This window comes from Atheta coriaria, unplaced genomic scaffold (assembly GCF_025399875.1).
Source record: "Atheta coriaria isolate IRGN ID8LTWV9N9 unplaced genomic scaffold, Caltech_Dcor_3.1 hic_scaffold_2_pilon, whole genome shotgun sequence".
NCBI lineage: Eukaryota > Metazoa > Arthropoda > Insecta > Coleoptera > Staphylinidae > Dalotia > Dalotia coriaria.
The window spans coordinates 1,823,089-1,842,515 of record NW_027045444.1 but is presented as its reverse complement, the minus strand read 5'-3'; the positions used below and the strand labels follow the sequence as shown (position 1 = coordinate 1,842,515).

Sequence of the window (19,427 nt, the reverse complement as noted above, 5' to 3'; positions counted from 1 at the left end):
GACGTCGAAGAGAAGAAGTAATAAAAGCTAACAAAACAAAAAGTAAGCTACAAAAAAACAAAAGAAAAGAAAAACGCAAACAGTTTAAGAGTGAGTTTAGATTTCGGACCTATCCCAACATAATCGATATTAATTCCTTTACGTTTAAGTCAACATAACCTTATTTTTTATCTAGACTTCTTCAACTTTGAAATAAATTATAATAAACAGGTTTATTTATCAAACTAAATTTTTTTATTAATAATATATTAAATTATCTATCAAATAAATTTTTTTCATAAAAATCGATCAATTAGTTTGCACACAATAAATAAAAAATGTTTTTAAGTAAATTTACTTAACTTTGTTTTTATGTTTTCTTTGTAGGTGGCGTTGGAGTCACTTCAATGGAAGAGCACCACATGAGCACACCCGGTTTGTACACCAGTGGGCGCTCCACATCCAGCAGCTCAAGCCCCGGCGTCGCCGCCTCCAGCCCTGCGCTACTCGTCGTTCCACAGCCGATCAACGCTACCAAAATGGGCGGCATGCAAAACGGCGGAGGGCCACAGCCCAGAAAATATCAATGCAAAATGTGTCCACAGGTAAGTCACCTTATTTTATTTCATAATTCACTAATATTATAAAAAATATGAATTTAAAAAAAAACATCAACATAAGTTGAACGCAACCAGGGTATTTTATATTGCGTAGTTTTATGATTAAGATTAAAGAGAGGGTGTGCGGGGTAAGAGGGCGAGCGACAGGTGGAGGATGCCTGCGGATCATCAGCTGGCGCGCATTATACTCTCTTTTTCTTATTCATGGAGAAATAGAGCGCTAACTTTGTTGTGCGCATGCCTATGTGACTTAAGTTCTTTGCGCGACGCGGTGGAGATTTTTTCTCACGGTTTCGTTCAGAGCAGCCCCGACGTAACACACCCCTCAGCATACTCACACACACAGAGACACATATCAGTGTGTTTATTAAGTGACTTAAGCTGTAAACAACATCTAAGTAAAATATTACTTAAGTTAAGTCACTTAGCTATATTTACATTTAATAATTATATAAAAATAATTTTTATTTATTATTTATGAGTTTTTTAAAAGAATTTTATTTATTTTTAATTTAATGAAAGTGACTTAAGTCAATATTAAAAAGGTAAGAGTGTGAGAAAATCTGTGTCAAATTTAAAAATTTGATACACTCCACTAAAAAGGAAGTAGCACTAGATTTCGTTACACATATTTTTTTATGTCTCAAGAGGGTGGATTTGCGATTTACACCCTTAGACCCACTGCGAGGGTGAAATGCGAACACATAACGTGAACATTAAACCATTTCCTATTTTTTACACTCATCTTTCCCCGCTGAGGATGTTTGATATTATGTTTTAAGAAATTTAAGGGCTGTTTTTTCGCAAAACTCAAAACCAAAAAAAAATACATTTCCGGATATTTTTCCTCCCCAAAACCCAAAACCCCAGAAATCCACACTCATTAAAAACTAAAAATTTAACTCAACTCCCAAAGACACCCAAGGTCATCGGTGTGGTTGGTATTCGTATCAGCGTCGAAGTCGTCTGGTAACACCCCGAAATTACCCCATTTTCCATCGCCGTCGCGCTCACAGCCAGACATTCGTGCGTCCGCGGGCGTGTGTATTGGTGGTGTCGCGACGCGACTCGACGCCGGCGTCGCTCTTTTAACCCCTACAACACTTCCAACCAGTCCAACCCCATCGATTGGCGCGAGAGGGATGAACGCTGAACTTGAAAGCATGAGATAGTCAAGCGATGAACTGAACAAGTGCCGTCTGTGTCTGGAGTTTTGGACCTGAAACCCAGCCAGACGAATTCTCCACCCTCTCGCCTTCTCATATGCGATGGTCTCACTCGGTCGAAAAGCTCGCAGCACTTGTTATTCGTGTTCTTGTGTTTTACTCTTGCTTTTATACGAGCGGCTAAGGGCGAGGGGGTGACTTTTACTCGTTCACTCGGTCGACTCGTCGGTCGATCCGGAACGTCTGGACCCGAATGTCTCGTCTGTGGCGAAATAATCGAGAGTGAAATTTATACACAAACAGAAATCATCCCTTAAATCTAAAAATACTAAATATATTATTAGTAGGTGAATAACTAGTGAAAGTTAATCATAATAAATATGTTTATTGATTTGGTTGGTTGGAGCGTTTAATATTTATGCGTTTTCAATCCGATCGCCAACCAAACGTAACGATTGTAATGAATTTTTATTAATTTCACTTTTTATGCGATTACAAAATATTTATTTCGTATTTAAAATTTAATATATTTGATATTTAAATCATCCCTTATCTTGTCTCTTAATTTCGGGGTTTAATTAACTTAACTTAACAAATACTTGAATAAGAATTTCGATGCGGAGTACTATGAGCACCTGCGTTGTTTGGGGTGGTTCAAAATTTCACTTTCGAACAGATTTTTTCCCATGCTCTCGACGCACGCACATCTGTTTCGTATCGGATCCGCCCGCCGAGACCCTCGAATTGCATCTTGAGAAAGAAAACAAAAAACGCACCCACATCGACGCTGGGGTGAGATAAAGTGATGAACAGAAGGTGTAGAGTGAAGATGAATTATTCGTCTGGCGAGGATTACTCATAATTGGGGTGCGGATGAAAATGAAAGTGGAAAATTTAAACGATGAAATTAATATAAGAAAATAGCACGTTTGGTTGCATACGTTATATTTATTTTATATGTGACGTCACTAACCTAACCTCAAACTCAATCTACTACACAATGTAGTAAATCTCACGCTCAATGCATTAATATATTATATTAATTTCAATTCAATGCAGTGGATTATTTTATACTGTAATGACTCACTTAAATGTGTCTACGTTAAGTCTAGGTCTTAACTGACTTATGTTAAGTTAAGTCAATATGCGTTTGTGACTTTCGCACGCAGATGTTTAAGTCGCTCAAGTTTCGATGCGCGTGCATGCATTGTTTGTGGCTTCTTATTAATGTGCGATATTATTTATTAAAGCGCATTATCTGCGTTTGTGTGTATTAGAAACCGATTGAAACAATTGCGCATAGATTTGCATTTGCATTGGATGTGCGTGTTGCATACTAATGAGTTGATAACTTGAGCAACAATAAATAATATAAATTGAGTCGTAAATACGGCGTAAGTTGGCAACGGATGAAGATAGGTGTTAAGTTATTGCCCATTCTTATTATTACTTTATTTTAGTTATTATTACCGACTTAAGTTGGAGAAAAATATGATTCTTTAAAAGTTTTTATGTTTTTTAAGTTGATTTTATAATTTTAACTTGTTGTAAGTTCGTTTTTATTACTTGTAGAATGTTAAATGAAGTAGTAATGGGCAGAGGAATTAAGGGAGTTGTAAATTTTTCGCGGATTGTTTTTTAAGTTTTGAATTTTGGGTGTAATTTACGTAAAAATGCAAAAAACTGATTTTTTGGTGTTGTAATTGTTTATAACTTCAGAAGGTAACAAATTTTTTGGTTAATTTTTGCTTACATTTATAAATATTAATGAAAACTATATGATATTCAACTATCAAATAAAAAATGGGTCTTATCTACGTTTAATTTGTCGTAATATTGAGAAAAATAGTAAAATGTGCAAATTTTGCCTAAAATTGTGATTTTTTTGGTTATAACTTTTAAACTAAAGGAGATAGACAAGTGATTTAAACTTTTCTTGATTTATTTAACAAAATTCTATATATACAATTATAAACACGCTAAGAATGTATTACAGTTTTTTGAAAAATTGCAAAAAACTGCGTAAATTTTGGTCAAAAAACGCAAAAAATGTTATTTCTTCAAAACTAAAAGCGATAACACAATGATTTATTTTGTAAACAATCATACTCATTTTAAACAATAAGATAGACATCATGAATAAACATAAAACACATCCTACTACCCTTAACCAACCATAAAACTTAAACAAAATAGCAAAAAATGCAAAGTAATCTGACCTAAAATCAGATCACCGAATCTATGACCCATTGAATTTCGACTGAATTGAAGCAAAAATCTATGCCATGTAAACATGACACGATTTCAGATCACTCTCACTCTCACCCATCGCATCCCTCTTCATACACTGTACCAAAACGTACCAGTCCGAAGAGTCTATAAACTATACACACACGTCTCAAAACTTTGAGCCGCGACGCATCGACGCAGACGAACACATCGAACACATGTCAGAAAGTTTTAATTTCCATTCGTCTCCCATGCTCCCTTGCTCTCCCACATTCTCCCGCACATACACATGACGCACATTGCGACCAGAGAACATGTGAAGGATGTGCATGTGACGCACATGATCACAAAACAAATATTTTGTGAGAAAAAAGCTCTCGCTGAGAAACGAGCGGAATTGAAAAGTAAAAGTAAACCTGCAAGTGCTCTTGATCTCCCACACAATGCGGAAAACATGCGCAAACATTTCGAGGGGTAGTTAATTTATTTGACAAGGTGCGAAATGCTACCACAACCGCAAAAAGGGATGTCGTTTATGCCCGGAAAATTAGATCGATAAGTGTGTCCCTCAATACCGATACCCGTTCGATATTTACTCCACATTCAATTATTGCAATTTTATTCCATTGTATTGGTTTTAAAAGAGTCGTAAGTTGTTGTAGGTAAGGGTAGAAGGTGAGGTGCACACTTTTTTTGTACTTTTGTTGGCTTTGTGCACTTTGTTCACTTTGTGCAAGCCAAAGGGGTAAGAAGAAAAGCATAATTTTATCACCACAAATTTAGCATTATAAAGAATTTGTTTATTCACAAAATATCACATAAATTTATGACTTAACTAGATTGTCCAACAGAAAAAAAATCTAATTAGAATTTTTCAAAGTCCATCTGCTTACGAGTAGACAACTGCTGCTTAGCATCCACCAAAAAAAACCTGATAAAAACTTCAAACATCTTGAGAATTGAGCATTAGACTACATAAAAAATCATTGAACTCTTAATGAAAAGGGAAAGGAAATGAATGCAAGATGTGCAACATGTTGCTCCATCAAAAAAAAACACATCCACCTTCTATCCACCTATCACAACCCTTTTTAGTTAAATCACACTCATTATTATTCCCTTGAATAATACTTCTGAGATTTTTTTTATCTGCAGTTGTAAGGTGCACCCTTTTGTATTTTTTGTGGTTAAAGAGTAAAAGTGCAGCTTGTAGCCCTAAAAAATGACCTATATACGCCTCTTGTGTACCCCACAACCCTTTCATTTAATATCTTCTTCAAATACGCACGGAAATTATCAAAAAAATCACTTTCATTTTTTGTTGGTTATTTATTTTTTGGAAGCATGTTACCAACAGAGCGCTGATGCTCACGGTTGTAATTTCCAGTTTTTTCGTCTACCTGCGTTTTCTTTCACCCAGCTTACATAACACTTCGCATTGAGTTGAATAACCAAGGGACCGTGATTTTTTTCTACCTGAGTTGTAGATCTTTGATAGACCTCGATACGCGGACGTGTGTGAGAGTATTATATAAATATAAAATCTCCCATTAAAGAATAGCCATCGCTATGTTGTCCAAGACCATGATCAAGAAACAAGACCATTGGTCTTTGAATTTGTGTACTACCCAAGGTAAAAATTTATTTAAAAAAAATTTTTGACCTAAATTTTAATTTATGTACGATTTTTGCTAACCTTTTTAGGGGTTTGAATGTAAGGGTTAAAATTTTGGCGTGTGTGTCGAACAAAACGACACGTTTTCATTCAATTCCGATCAATTCATCGATGGATCTATGCCCACAACTACAATCAACAATCAACCCTTTATTGCTACTTCTATTACCTTACCTACAACACACGTTTTATTATTATTATAATACTTATTATACATTCTAATAGATTAATGTCAAAGTATCACATTTCTATTTTTAAACTCTGATCAGGAGATGTAATTAGAGCGTAAAGTCATGAAATATATCAATTAAAATCAAATAAACAACACGAATTTATAAAATTTAAGATTTTGACTCTTAGTCAAGGAAATGGTTAATTAGTTTTCTGACTTAAGTCATTATCTATCATTAGTCGAAGAGTACAAAACTACAAACACGAGATGTTTCCAAATTTTGTTATAAATGATTTTAATTGTGATTTTTTTTTGTTACGAAATCCAAGGTGATTATTTAATAAACACGCGCCAAAAAATGTTTCCCCTAAAACGGTTTTTTTTTTATTTATCAAATGTGATGCTTATATTTTGGCACGAGTCTCCACAAAGCGAGAAAAAAACGTTGCAGAATTACAAAATGTGTAACGGACGACGAGCATAACAAAAAAACAACCGTCGTGTCGCGACCATTCATGATGACTTGCGTGAATCTCGAGGGGTAAAAACTGGAGGTCACTTTTTTGACCTCTCTCGGACCGGAATGATTGTCGATCGCAGATTTAAGACTTCGCCTAAAACGGACGTTGAAAACGCACCCCACGTTTTTTTCACATTCAAATTGGCTATTCAAAATTTCCGTCGGTCGTCTCTCTACCCCATCTGACCACGGTATTCACATTTACATTCACATTCACGCACACATTATAAGCACATATGACAATTCATGGCTTGGAGTCTGTGCTCGGAGTCTGGGCTCTGGGCTAGGTCACCCTTGTTGGAATGCTGTTTTGCATTTTTGGATTTTTGCATGTCTTCCCCAAACACTTTTTGGAAAGGTGACCCAAAATTTGCATGTTGCACCACTATGGAGGTAGAGAGGAAGCATCGTGAGAAAAAAATGAGGAAGTTTGAGATGCGGAAGGAAGACTAAGACCTGAGGTGCCCGGAGAGCGATTAGGCTAATCAGTTGCTTTGAGGTTTCCAACGACAATGGATTTTTTCGAATTTGAATGTGAATGGAGGTCTCATAATAAATGTTTACTTTTTTACTAATGTAGATCTTTATCGGGGATCATTAACGTGATTTTTTGCCAAAAAGATGCAATTTTTTGGAAATTTTTGGGGAAAAAAAACGGTTTAAGGGTGTTTTGGCACGTGTTTTTAAAATAATCATTTGAAATGATTAGATTTTTTTATAATTAGAGTTTGGATATAAAAAGATTTACTTTTTAAACTAGTGTAGATCGTAAACAAAGTTTTTTTTTTGCAAAAAAATTGATTTTTTGAAATTTGAAAGAAAAAATAATTGAAGGGTGTTTTTTTTTTAAATATTTGGCACTTGTGTTACTGTTTTTTACCAAAAACATTTTTTTATTTAGAATTTGTACTGAAAAATCTTTTTTTTTTCGAAATTTTAAAGAAAAAAATTATTTGAAGACGATTCTTTTTTAATTTTGACACTTGTGCTAAGCTTTTTTGCAAAAAAATAATTTTTTTTTGCAAATATGTTCCGAAAAATAATTAAAAAATATTTTTTGAAAGTTTTTTTTCTATTAAATTTTGGCACGTGAGTTGAAAATCAAAACGTGCTTATTCGACAAATCTCTCCTACAAAAAAACTATGAAAAAAACAACATTAAACAACCCTTGAAATAAACCGATTTATCAATAACTTAACAACTAATTTCCTTTCCCAACGCAATAAACCATTTATGGATAAATAAAATCTTGCGTAACAACCCTTAGTCTCCATAAACACATCCGTCCCCTTTCTTTTTGTCACCGAAATTTGAAAATCACACAAAAAAAATGGTCACTTTTGACCACTCGGACACTGGCCCACTAGCACACTAGGTCAGGTGCGTGTGAGGGTGCGCACCCCCGGCGTTCGGCTACTTTCCACGCAATAAAATCCCTATTCTTAAACACCCTCAACAAACGCACAATATTACTCGGATGGACTTTCAAAAAGGGTTGAAAGTAGAAATAGAAATTTTAATATTATCTAACAATATTAAAGGGTTGAGAGTTGCGAAAGGGGTAGAAAACGAACGGGAGTTTAACAACTCCAATAAACACAAATTCAAAATATAAATAAAATATTGTACCGACAAAGTTTTATAGATTCGAAAATTTTCATCAAAGAAAAGACCGACGATTGCGCAAGTCATAAAAATTAATATCAAATATTTAAGTAAATCTAAGAAAGAAAAATCTGCTTGACGATAAAAACAAAATTTTAATGTGTCTTAAGTCGAATTGAAATCATTACACATTACCAACACAAAATGATGATGTGTAATGTGGCGTGTCCAAATAGATTTGTACCGAGTACAGAGAATTTTCATCCGTCACACATACACAATCAATTTTTTTTCTTGGTGCTGCTGCGTGCGTTTTTTTATAATTTCCATCATCATCATCGGCTCCGGCTTAAGTTTTAAGTCGTAACTGACTTAACTCCGTCTCCACTACAGCTTCTGGTCCTTCTGACCGAGATGACGCTTCGCTGTGAGCGAGTTTGTACGTAATTATCGTCGGCACGCATTTTTGTTTCAACCGCAACAAGGTACGAGGATAATAAGACAACGGACAACCAACACTCCGCAGAGGAAGTTGGTGTATGTATAAGTATAAGTGTGTGATGTAGAAGAGACAAGACAAAGCTTTTCGGTTGCGTGCGCTGTTTTTTTACCATCAAATATTTGTCGGTGGCATTTGATCAAGACACGCCAACTCGATATTAGAATAAATACATAATACATCAAAATTATCGTTGTGCAACAAGTTACTAAACTAAAAAGTTTGGAAAAAATTTATTTGATGTGGAATTTTGCGCGAAAATTTTCGCGCGATGCCGAAATCTCTTCCAACCCCCACCCTGGGTCTTGTCCGTGTCCCCGCGGCAGGAAAAAATCGCGAGAGGGAGAGAAAAAAAGCTCAGAGGCACGCCGCATGCGTTTTGGATGCTGTGTGGATGATGATGGTGTATGTGTGTGTGTTGGCTGGGCCGCGCACGACAGGGGGAGAAAACCGGCGCGGCGCTTTCGCCCCTACCGAAGTAATCTCCGACGGGCGGGCTGCTACAACGCTTCAAGCTTGAAGTAGAAGTAGATGTAGAGCGAGCGCCGCGCCGAACGGACGTGTGCCGCAGTTCACAAAACGCAAACACTTTCGAGCGCTTCGAAAACACGCACACCGCGCTTTCAGTCAATTCCTCATTCGCGTGTGAGGCGCGCTCGCAGCAAGACGCGTGCGTGCGCTACCCAATCATCAAAAAACTTTTCTTTTTTATTTAATCCCTTCGGCACACCATCGAAATAAAACATTTAAATTTTACACGTGTATGTGCGAGGATTGCGAGTGTTTGGTGTGACCACATCGACGAAGTGATCCAGTGTGCGCCTTGATGTAAACCCAATCGCAAAGTGACTTTTTTCGTTTTTTTTCCGCTTTGAAAAGTCGCTTTTTTTCCTCTCCCCCCGGTGGTTGATTTTGAAAGTGTCCAAGCTGGAGGGACGCATGGAATGCCGCTCAGGCGGGTTGGAGTTTCAGCCCTCGCCGATGCTCCTCGAGAACCAGCAGTATTCGCACCTGCAGCGCTCAATCGACACACTACGCTCCCTTGGCGACCGCCTCGGCGAGCGCAACGTGGATCTCCGTCTCAACCTGCATCAGGACCTGCGCCATCCAGATAGGACAATGAATATGAACGGGCTGGATAGACCCAATATGAATCTAGATCGCTACGGTGGTCTGGAACTCAATCTGAGTCTATCTGCGGATAGATTGGGGGCACCAGTGGACCGCAATGGGTTGAGTCTGGAGCGATTGATGAACGACCGGAATGAACGTATGACCATGGATGGTGGTGCGCTCACCGATAGGAATTTGAATAATCTAGACCGCATGGACCATCAGAGGTCCGATCAACGTCTGCGGGGGTTGGATTTGCATCATGATAACTCGCGGGATATGCAGGATTTGAAGTATCGGGAGTACAAGCAGCACCTGGATGCGTTGAGAGGGTCCAATGGGCACCAGCAGCAGCAACAACAGCAGCAGCAGCAGCAGCAACAACAACAGGGTGGTAATGGTAACAATGCGAACACGACGGAAAGTTCAAGGTCGCTGGAGGGGCGCAACGACGACGAGAGGGGAAACTCGTCTACGCCGCCCACCCCCATCTCGGTCGGGGAGAACTTCCATGAAGAGAAGGTAAGTAAAATTTATAGCAAAGTGTTGGAATTATTAGTAAGTGAATGGAAAGTGGGTGCTGCGTGCGTGTGATTCTGGTGGGTTTTGGAATTCGGGTTTCGCGCCGGTCGAGCCGGATCGTCTGCGCACCCCATTCCACCCCCAACGGCGGCTTTTCCTTTCGTCCTTGGACTTTTCGGCGGTGCCGGCGCGTCGCGCGTCTCGCACGCCTCCGTCTTTTCGTGACGTGACGTCTCGTTCACCACCACACGCATGAAATTACCACCCCCACGAACATTTCGGGGTGACCTTAGCCTCTGGCGTACGACCAGACTGATAATATATATCCCAAACTCTTGGTAATAACTACGTCCAGACATTTGCGATGCAATAATGCAATAAAACATTAATAATTTTAATTAGTTTATAATTATCCGCTTGATTTTAGTTTTTTTCTATCTTCGCTCAAGTCGATTTCTAATGATTCGTACATAACATGGTGTTATTAATTTTTTTGCGTCCGCGTTTTGAATTTGACTTTGCTGCCGAACTGCCGAAAACGATTACCGCGCGAAGCGAATCAAGGTCGCCGCTTGCGCGCATTCGAAAACTGATGATGATGTAATGTACAACTGAGCAACCGAACCGACGTATATTCAAAGATACAAGACGTTGTACGTACAAGAGACAAGCAATCACACATCAAATGCACTGATGAGTGGCGCGCGAGCAGCAGCAAAAAAAAAACTGGTTAATTGCATACTTCGGCGTGTTATTTTCAACGCCGTACCAATACGTCAATCAATGATTAATGGGTTTAACATTAAAGATTAATTTTTAATTTAAATGTAGGTAGAAAGCGTACTCTGCACTACAGTTTTTAAGGGTGTTGAGGGGTTGAGAGCGGCGAAAAAAGAGAGCGCGCATTAATCGATTCGTGGGGGTGTCTTCACCGCGCGCGCGTTTTTTTCATTTTCGTACTCTGTCGACTCTTGCAGCGATGCATTCTTTTGGCGCGGGGCTATGAATGAAATTTTAGCAACCCTCAACTTTCCACCACCGCCGCCGCTGAGTTTCTAGAGATGGTGAAACGTAAGGGGGTGTGTAGGTATACTCTGTGTGTACGCGAGGAAACGCGCTTGGGGTATGCTACGATGATGATGTTCTGTGTTCGGCGCGTTAAAAAATTCGCGCGCTCGCGAGATGAGCGCACGACGCGAAGGGTCGCCACCCCGGGGTTGTGCGGCGTGGTGCGCGCGGCAAGGGCGGCGTGTGCGAGAGCGCCCAACTTCTATTAAAAGTGCGGAAAAAAATCGATGTCTAACTCGGACTCTTGCCGGCTCCGAACAGCCCAGCAGGAAAAAGCTCGCAAAGCTCTCTCGTGCGGGTTGGAACGCGACGCTCAGAGGAAACGAGCAAGACACCCGAACGAGCAGGGGAATTTAAACTCGAAATTTAAATTAAAAAAATCTGCGCGCGGACAAGAGCAAAGATGGGCGAAAACGACTACTACTCTACTATATAGTTGATAGTAATGTATTTTATTCTACGAGACAATAGTGATTAATTTTCGACCACACCGCAATACTTGTACTACTAACTAACGGTTGTCGTTTTACCTACGCCGAAAAATGCATGAAATGAGAGATGTAATTACAAAACGCGCGCGTTAGGAAATCTAACATGGAACCGCAAATCGAGCCGCTAAAATGTTTGATTCAAGTCGATATTGACTTAAGCACATTCACAAGGCCACTTTGCACATATGCCTAAATCTTGACGCTCGAATCTTAAGATTGAGATGCGAGGATACAGAGCATGTCGATCAAACACACACAAAAAAAACAACACTGTTGCATTACATTACATTGAAACCAACCAACGCCGCAGAATACATTCGACTTAAGTCATAAAAAAGCGACTGTGGCTAATCTAAGTATCGCGTTTGATTTTTGGTTGTTGGTCGTGTGCGCAAATGCTTGCTGGTGGTCATTCCACGCCTGAGGCCTCGAGGAATCAGAGAATGATTCAAAGACGGAAGTCACTACCAGATATAATAAACTCGAAAAACTTTTCAATTTATTTATATTTATCTACCTCTGTGTGATATGTAACGACTTGAACTTGATGTTGGTGTTTAATGTTGATGTGCTCAACATTGTGATGTAACGCACGCAATGCAAACGAGTTGTCTCCGCACACGAGACTGGTTCTCGTAATTAATAAGTTAAGTTGAGCTCTCGCGAAGGTGAAAATTAAAAATTGCTGCTTAATTTCTTAATTATCCCCTTTTGCATACATACATACCTACCTACGAATACACCTGGTTGCGTTGTGCATATTGAGTCTAAGTCAACTTACCTGATGTTTTGCATATTTAATGTGTGCCGTTTTTTGTTTTAAGGTGTTTGGCTCCAAGGCCGAGCTGCAATTGCACACGCAGGCCCATATGCGAGAGGCGAAACCCTACAAGTGCTCGCAGTGTTGCAAGGCGTTCGCGAATAGCTCCTATCTCTCCCAGCACACGCGGATACATCTCGGGATCAAGCCCTACCGCTGCGAGATCTGCCAGCGTAAATTCACGCAGTTGTCGCACCTCCAACAGCATATTCGGACGCATACTGGTGATAAACCCTACAAGTAAGTGTTGGATGTTTGGATGTGGAGGTATAGGGGGAGTGATTATATTCATTTGGGTTTGTTTTGATCAGGTGTCGACATCCAGGCTGCCAGAAGGCCTTCTCACAGTTGAGTAATCTGCAGTCGCACTCGCGGTGCCACCAGACGGACAAGCCGTACAAGTGCAATTCGTGCTACAAGTGCTTCAGTGATGAACCCTCATTGCTCGAGCACATACCCAAGCACAAGGAGAGCAAGCACCTCAAGACGCACATCTGCCAGTATTGTGGCAAGTCCTACACGCAGGAGACTTACCTTAGTAAGCATATGCAGAAACATGCTGAGCGCACTGATAAACGGCCACCAATTGGTAAGTACAAATACATATCTTAACAATATGGTACCCTGGAAATTTTAACCAATTCTGTATTGTTTCTAAATAGTGAAAGCCGTACCTGGTATCAACCATCGTGGTCTGGAACATCCCTACTGGCCCAAAGTGTCCCCGGACAGCGCTGAGAACATGCACGACTACCCGAATGATATCTCCCGCCAGATCATGGAACAAAACGATGATCTCGTCATCATTCGACAGCAGTTGGCGCAGAACCCACCAGCTCCGCCAAGCACTCCTAACGCTACCAACCTTTCTAATAACGGTCCACCACCGCCGCCATCTTCGACAGCGGGTGCTTATGATACGTCGATCTCGAAGAGCAACGCCAATTCAGCGTTCACACCGATCAACTCGATGTCGGGACACCTTAACCACCTCAACCATCAGCTGGCGCCCAATCGGCCGTACATCTACGACGCGCTCAGCTTCCAGAAGCAGAACACTCTCGACCTGCCCAAGTCGCAGCCGAGCAATGGATTCCCCAACCAACTCATCAGCCTGCATCAGATCCGCAACTATGCGCACCAGCCGAACACCAGTCTCATGGAGCACTCGCTCCTCGGGCTCAAGGACAAGTAAATAGTACAAATAGGGGAATCCCATGATGCGTATACAACATTCCCTGGGATTTAACCTATCTATGCAAAAGAAAAAACAATATATTATAAATATATAAAGCGCTATATATATATAAAATTGTACATACAGAGCAGAGGTGATGAACACTGAATTGATTCAAAGAGATGAGATGCTTGAAGATGATAGGGAAACGATGATTACGATAGGTTATTATACAAAGTATGCAAACTCAAGTGGAGAGAAATATGTGTAATATGAAACAAAGTAAAACAAAGTAAAACAAAGAGAACTATTTGTTTTCGAGATTTAAATAAATATACTTTATAATGTGTACATATTAGGTGGCTATGGATCGATATTATTACTTGTTGGATGGAGCACTCTGCCCAAAAAAAAACGATAAGAAATGAAACGGCTCAAATGGTTGAAGATTTTTTATGCACTTTTTATTTGTTTGCGAGTGGAAAACAAGCCGCATATTGATGAAATGCAATTTGAAGTTTTCGTTTTGGAAATACTAAGATTTCAAATTGCGATTTCTGTTTTAAAGATAAAAAAAAACCTAGGCACATGTTTAAATAAATGTTTTTGATTCGGAATTTCGCACTGCGCTTGGTTTTCCTGAAGGGTCGAAATTTCTGTAAATAAAATTTAAGTTTATAAGCGAATTTAGAGTTATCTTTGTGATGTTAAAGCGATACAATGATTTTGGCACGAATTGAGCTTTAATTTTTATTTTGGGAATTCTTGTATCGTTTTGCTAGCGTCCGCGGCGAGGATATTTATTAGTTTTGTACGAAATTCTAGTTGATTTTTTAGATCTCTTAAACTGCGCAACTCTTGGGGAGGAGGGAAAATTGTGATTGTTTTTATTGAAAGACGTGAATGATTGGAAATTGTTACTTTGGTAGTGTTTACTCTTAAGTTTAAACGAATTGGAAAAAAAACTCACTCAAGAACCACTTCTATTTGCTAGTTGCTAATTATTTGTATATAGTATAAATATTATTTGATATTTAATATTATTATGAGAATATATATTATTTTCCGAAGGAAAGCACTCGGCGCGTCTCTCAAGGTGGTGTACGATATGTGGAAACACGGATGAAAACTACGAACTACATAGTTGATACGAGCGGTTTTTTGTTACTCTTTTTCTCTTTTTGAATTTATTAATATTATTACGACCAATAAAAGAAATAAAATTCGGTTTCTATAAGTTTCCTCGTTTGTTTTGCACACATGATTTCCTTGTTTTACGTTCTCCTCGATTCACAAGAAGCAAATAAGGGAGCCAAACATGAAACTGAAGCGAACGAGCATGACATAGAATAAACTACACACACTATACATGTTTAACTGTGATAATTTTCGTACTGAATTATAAAGAAGATGAAGTAAATCGATGATGAATTAAGCTATAAAGTGTAATTGTGACTTTGGATTAATTAGCGTTTAAGGAGATAGCAAATGCATCGACACACTGAATGGAATCAAAAAAACTATATACGAATGCAGAGATGTTTTGTGACGATGAGAGGATACGGTGTTGATAGTCAATTTGTACATAACGCTATGATTAAGTGAAGATTTAATGATTAACGATTACAATAAATGCGGTTTAACATTTTCAGACATTCAATTATATCATTTGTGGTTTACTCTTAAGGATAACGCTAGGTATTATACGTTTTAAGCAGAAGATGGCAAATAAATATTAGCACAATGAAAATTGTATAAACAGACATAATGCGAGTGGACGGACGGATGGAAATTGCACAATTTACAGTTTAACTGTTTTAATTGTAATTCAGACACTACTTGTAAAGTTGTAATTTGTATAATGATGTACATGTACTATTGAAAAGAGGTCAAAAGATGCAAACGAGCAAACCACCAAAATTATTATATACGATGAAGATGGCGGACGAAAATCATAATGATATTTGTAAATTAGGGACGCATTGCATTTGGGATTTTATTTTTCATTTGATGATTAATGTGAAAAAGTATATATTTCAAAATAGTTCCGAATCTGCACAAATTACAAGACAAATTTTGATTGTATTCAAACAGAATCCAAAAATTAAGTGTCTATATAATAGAAATGAGATTTTCTCAACCGGAATTTCAAAAATCGTTGATTTTTTGTTTTCATGTTCTGTTTGTGTGTTTGTAAATTTCGGCACAACGAATCTGCGACCATTTTTGATATGCGAATCAATGGAGTTTCTTATCCAGTGCAACCAGTCAGCAGATTTCCAAGCAATTCTCAATAATATTAATGTCTACACACAAATGGTGAAAACAAAATGTATTAGATGATAATTTCGAATCTTGATTACGTGAAAATTGATGCGAGACTTGCTCTGATGTGGGTTGAGAATCAATACAATAACTTGGGGCGATAAATCAAAGCAAACTACAATACAGACAGGATTCATTACTATACCACCGACAAGCAGACACTCAAAGCGTTATTATGCATTTAATGTTATTACTTAATGAATAAACAATTAGCATGTTCATTGTAAACAAAACGAAAACTATGTGAAATAAATGAAAATGAAATTGTCAATTGCCTGGTTGGTTTATTTGAGAAATTCTTGGTTTTTCTTGTCCTATTTTAGCTGGATTTTCTTTCTTTTACAGAGGAAAACTTTTCTATTTAATTATTTTGGTTTCCTTGGGGCTAAACTGACCAGAAATGTACAAAAACAACTTTTAGGTGGAAAACATCCCATATCTCGTGACTTTCTGGTCCGATTTCAACGTTTTTCTCTTTATTTTGTAGCGGATATTTGATTTATTGTTTGCAATTACATTTTGGGCCCCAACCAGCCCAGAAATAATTAAAAATTTGATTTTTTCGAAGTTTGTGTTTGTTTTGTTTTACTTTATAAATTACTTTAATAAATTCTTTTAATTTGAAATTTGCAATGTCTGCAACATTCTTAAACCGGGTGAAATTATTAATATTATTTAAACAAACCGCGGATAAGTTCAATTTTTTCACAAATTCCGTAATCGTAATTTGAAAATGTGTTGAAATCGCTCGAAAATCTTTGGAAAATTTTATACCTCCTCACTCATTCTGCGATCCGAATAACACGACTCAATTTATAGGACAAAATTTTGAGACGTTTTCGCGTTGAAAAATTGTTCAAAAATCGTTGTTAATATTCGGATCGCAGAAGTGTGAGGAGGCTGAGATATTTTGGCAATTTTTCGATACTGGTATGGGCATCTAGTGGTGGGGCTTCTAAGTTTGTTTCGAAAGATATTTAAATTTAGTTGTGGTAAACGCGGATAGAGGGCGATACTAGTTTAATTTCAATTTAATTTTCATGTTATTGTTTTTGTTTGTTTCGTGCTGATTCTTTGTTAATATTTATGTTCTAGAGTATACAATCTGAAGGAAATTAATGTTATTAAGATAGGATTTTAGAAGATTAAATAAACTTTTCATACATTCAAAACAAACGACTTTTCGATGATTACAGCAATATGTAAACTAACCTCTGATTCATCATATGTTCATCATTCTTCTCCAAATTGTGTGTGACAGTGTAAAACTGCAGAATATGTAATTACTATAAGATAAATAGATAATTAATTAATAAACATTAAGACAACACTTTAAAAGCCTTTTTTGTTTCAGGTGGTACTGGTTAATTTGCACATTTTCATTCCCTAACACTACCAACGCAAATACATAGCTGGTAAAGAATGGTACAAAAGCTGATTGAAGTGCTGAAGCAGTGTATACAGTTGTATTATCTACGAAGAGTGCCTACATATTACTGATAATACAAGTTATGGATTAATTGTTTCTTAATACTCAATTATGAGTATCATGAACTATGCCAACCTTAAATATCAAGTACTGAAACAAGACAAGCATCACCTTTAAATCACTGTTATCTTGGCATCTTGGTATGAATTATCCAGCCTTTAGTTATAATCAGCTGCTAAATTGAGGTAGAGTGTGTATCCTGAAGTTCAAAGATCATTAGATGACAGAATTTTCTGAGTAAAGTTGCTGTCATGCCATTTGCATCACCTTTGATTTGATCTAAAGCTGTTACTTTTGAGTTGTTGAGCCAGCATTGAACTTAAGTTTATTTAAATATATATTATCATAATTACTTTTACAAAGATACCAACAAGTAGTTGTTAAATATAGGTATGTCCTTCTGTATATGAATGAGTTTTTAGGTAAATGAAGTTACAGATGCAGATCCACCTAAAACAAATGAGATCATGGTTCTTATCAGAACTTGGAGATTCATTTATAGCAATGTCGTAGGATAACCGTTCTTTCACTAAATTGCCCTTTTAAATGCCCTTTTTGAATTTTTTGCTCCAAAAAACCAAATTGTAGGTATTAAAATTCTTTATTATTTTCATATATAATTTGTTGGTTTATCCCTCGGGAAACCTGCAAAAATGCCCTTTTTGTATTTTTTGCTCAGCTAATTTTGTTGTTTTTTTGCTTTAGCGGGCGAACGCAATGTCGTAGGATAACCGTTCTTTTACCAAATTGTAGGTATTAAAATTCTTTATTATTTTCATATATAATTTGTTGGTTTATCCCTCGGGAAACCTACGAAAATGCCCTTTTTGTATTTTTTGCTCTGCTAATTTTGTTGTTTTTTTGCTTTAGCGGGCGAACGCAATGTTGTAGGACAACCGTTCTTTCACCAAATTGTAGGTATTAAAATTCTTTATTATTTTCATATATAATTTGTTGGTTTATCCCTCGGGAAACCTGCAAAAATGCCCCTTTTTGTATTTTTTGCTCAGCTAATTTTGTTGTTTTTTTGCTTTAGCGGGCGAACGCAATGTCGTAGGATAACCGTTCTTTCACCAAATTGTAGGTATTAAAATTCTTTATTATTTTCATATATAATTTGTTGGTTTATCCCTCGGGAAACCTACAAAAATGCCCTTTTTGTATTTTTTGCTCAGCTAATTTTGTTGTTTTTTTGCTTTAGCGGGCGAACGCAATGTCGTAGGACAACCGGTCTTTCACCAAATTGTAGGTATTAAAATTCTTTGTTATTGTTAGAGTCTGACATCCAGACATCCATGCAAGAAGGACCATTCTTGCATTTAATTGTAAATATTAAAGTTCTGTATTACTATCTTAAATAACTTTTGTGATTTTAACATAAATTGACTTCCAAAATTTATGCTTGTGTGTTTTCTTTAATAATGAATATTTTATTAGTTTTTCTGATTATAATTATTTCTCTTATTTCAACACCATAACATATTTACCGATTCCTTAAATCATTTATTATGAAAAGTGCATGCTAGCGCCCTCTACTTATTGGAAACTACAACAACTTCAAATATAAACTTCGGTCCGTCGCCACCAGAGGCAGCACATTACTAGTTTCCGCCAAAACTGTATCAGCCTCCTCAACTTTCTGCGATCCGAATATTCAATCTTTATTTTGTCGACTCTGCGAGGCAAAATCACGCAAAATTTTGTCTCGAAACAGTCGCAACTCAGATTTTGGTATTCGGATCGCAGAAAGTGTGAGGAGGCTGATACAGGTTTGGCGGCAACTTGTAGTGGCGGGTAAATTTAATGTTTAAAAATTAAATCTAATGAAACTTTTAAAATGTCAGTTGAGATAGTGTTCATCGACAGAGGTCACTAGCAGTATTTTAAATTAATTTTCAGTCCGAAATAACGAGAAAAATTGATTTTTAATATTAGGATAGCAGAATGTGTGAGGAG

The 19,427-nt window shown here is 37.5% G+C and overlaps 1 protein-coding gene and 1 long non-coding RNA gene across 22 annotated transcripts in view; both read left to right on the top strand.

Annotated features, from left to right (window-relative positions):
- Positions 1-16,253, top strand: part of LOC135799139 (zinc finger protein rotund-like) — an 82,027-nt gene extending 65,774 nt beyond the window's left edge. For 2 of the 3 annotated variants that reach the window (XM_065312174.1, XM_065312164.1), the window contains 4 exons: positions 367-584; positions 12,485-12,720; positions 12,792-13,069; positions 13,143-16,253. In XM_065312174.1, coding sequence (XP_065168246.1) covers positions 367-584; positions 12,485-12,720; positions 12,792-13,069; positions 13,143-13,675 — 1,265 coding nt within the window. In that variant the 3' untranslated portion in view covers positions 13,676-16,253. Of the gene's footprint in view, positions 1-366; positions 585-8,757; positions 10,102-12,484; positions 12,721-12,791; positions 13,070-13,142 lie in introns of those variants that run through there. The other variant, XM_065312171.1, reaches the window with a different exon arrangement.
- A 797-nt stretch (positions 16,254-17,050) lies between these two features.
- On the top strand, positions 17,051-18,870 carry LOC135803458 (uncharacterized). 19 transcript variants are annotated; one of them, XR_010550808.1, is made up of 6 exons: positions 17,051-17,261; positions 17,337-18,059; positions 18,177-18,220; positions 18,342-18,385; positions 18,508-18,555; positions 18,673-18,870. It is a non-coding gene; the product is annotated as an uncharacterized lncRNA (long non-coding RNA). The 19 variants fall into 19 exon arrangements; XR_010550809.1 differs by having other exon boundaries at positions 18,342-18,389; XR_010550811.1 differs by having other exon boundaries at positions 18,177-18,224.
- The last annotated feature ends 557 nt before the right edge of the window (positions 18,871-19,427 follow it).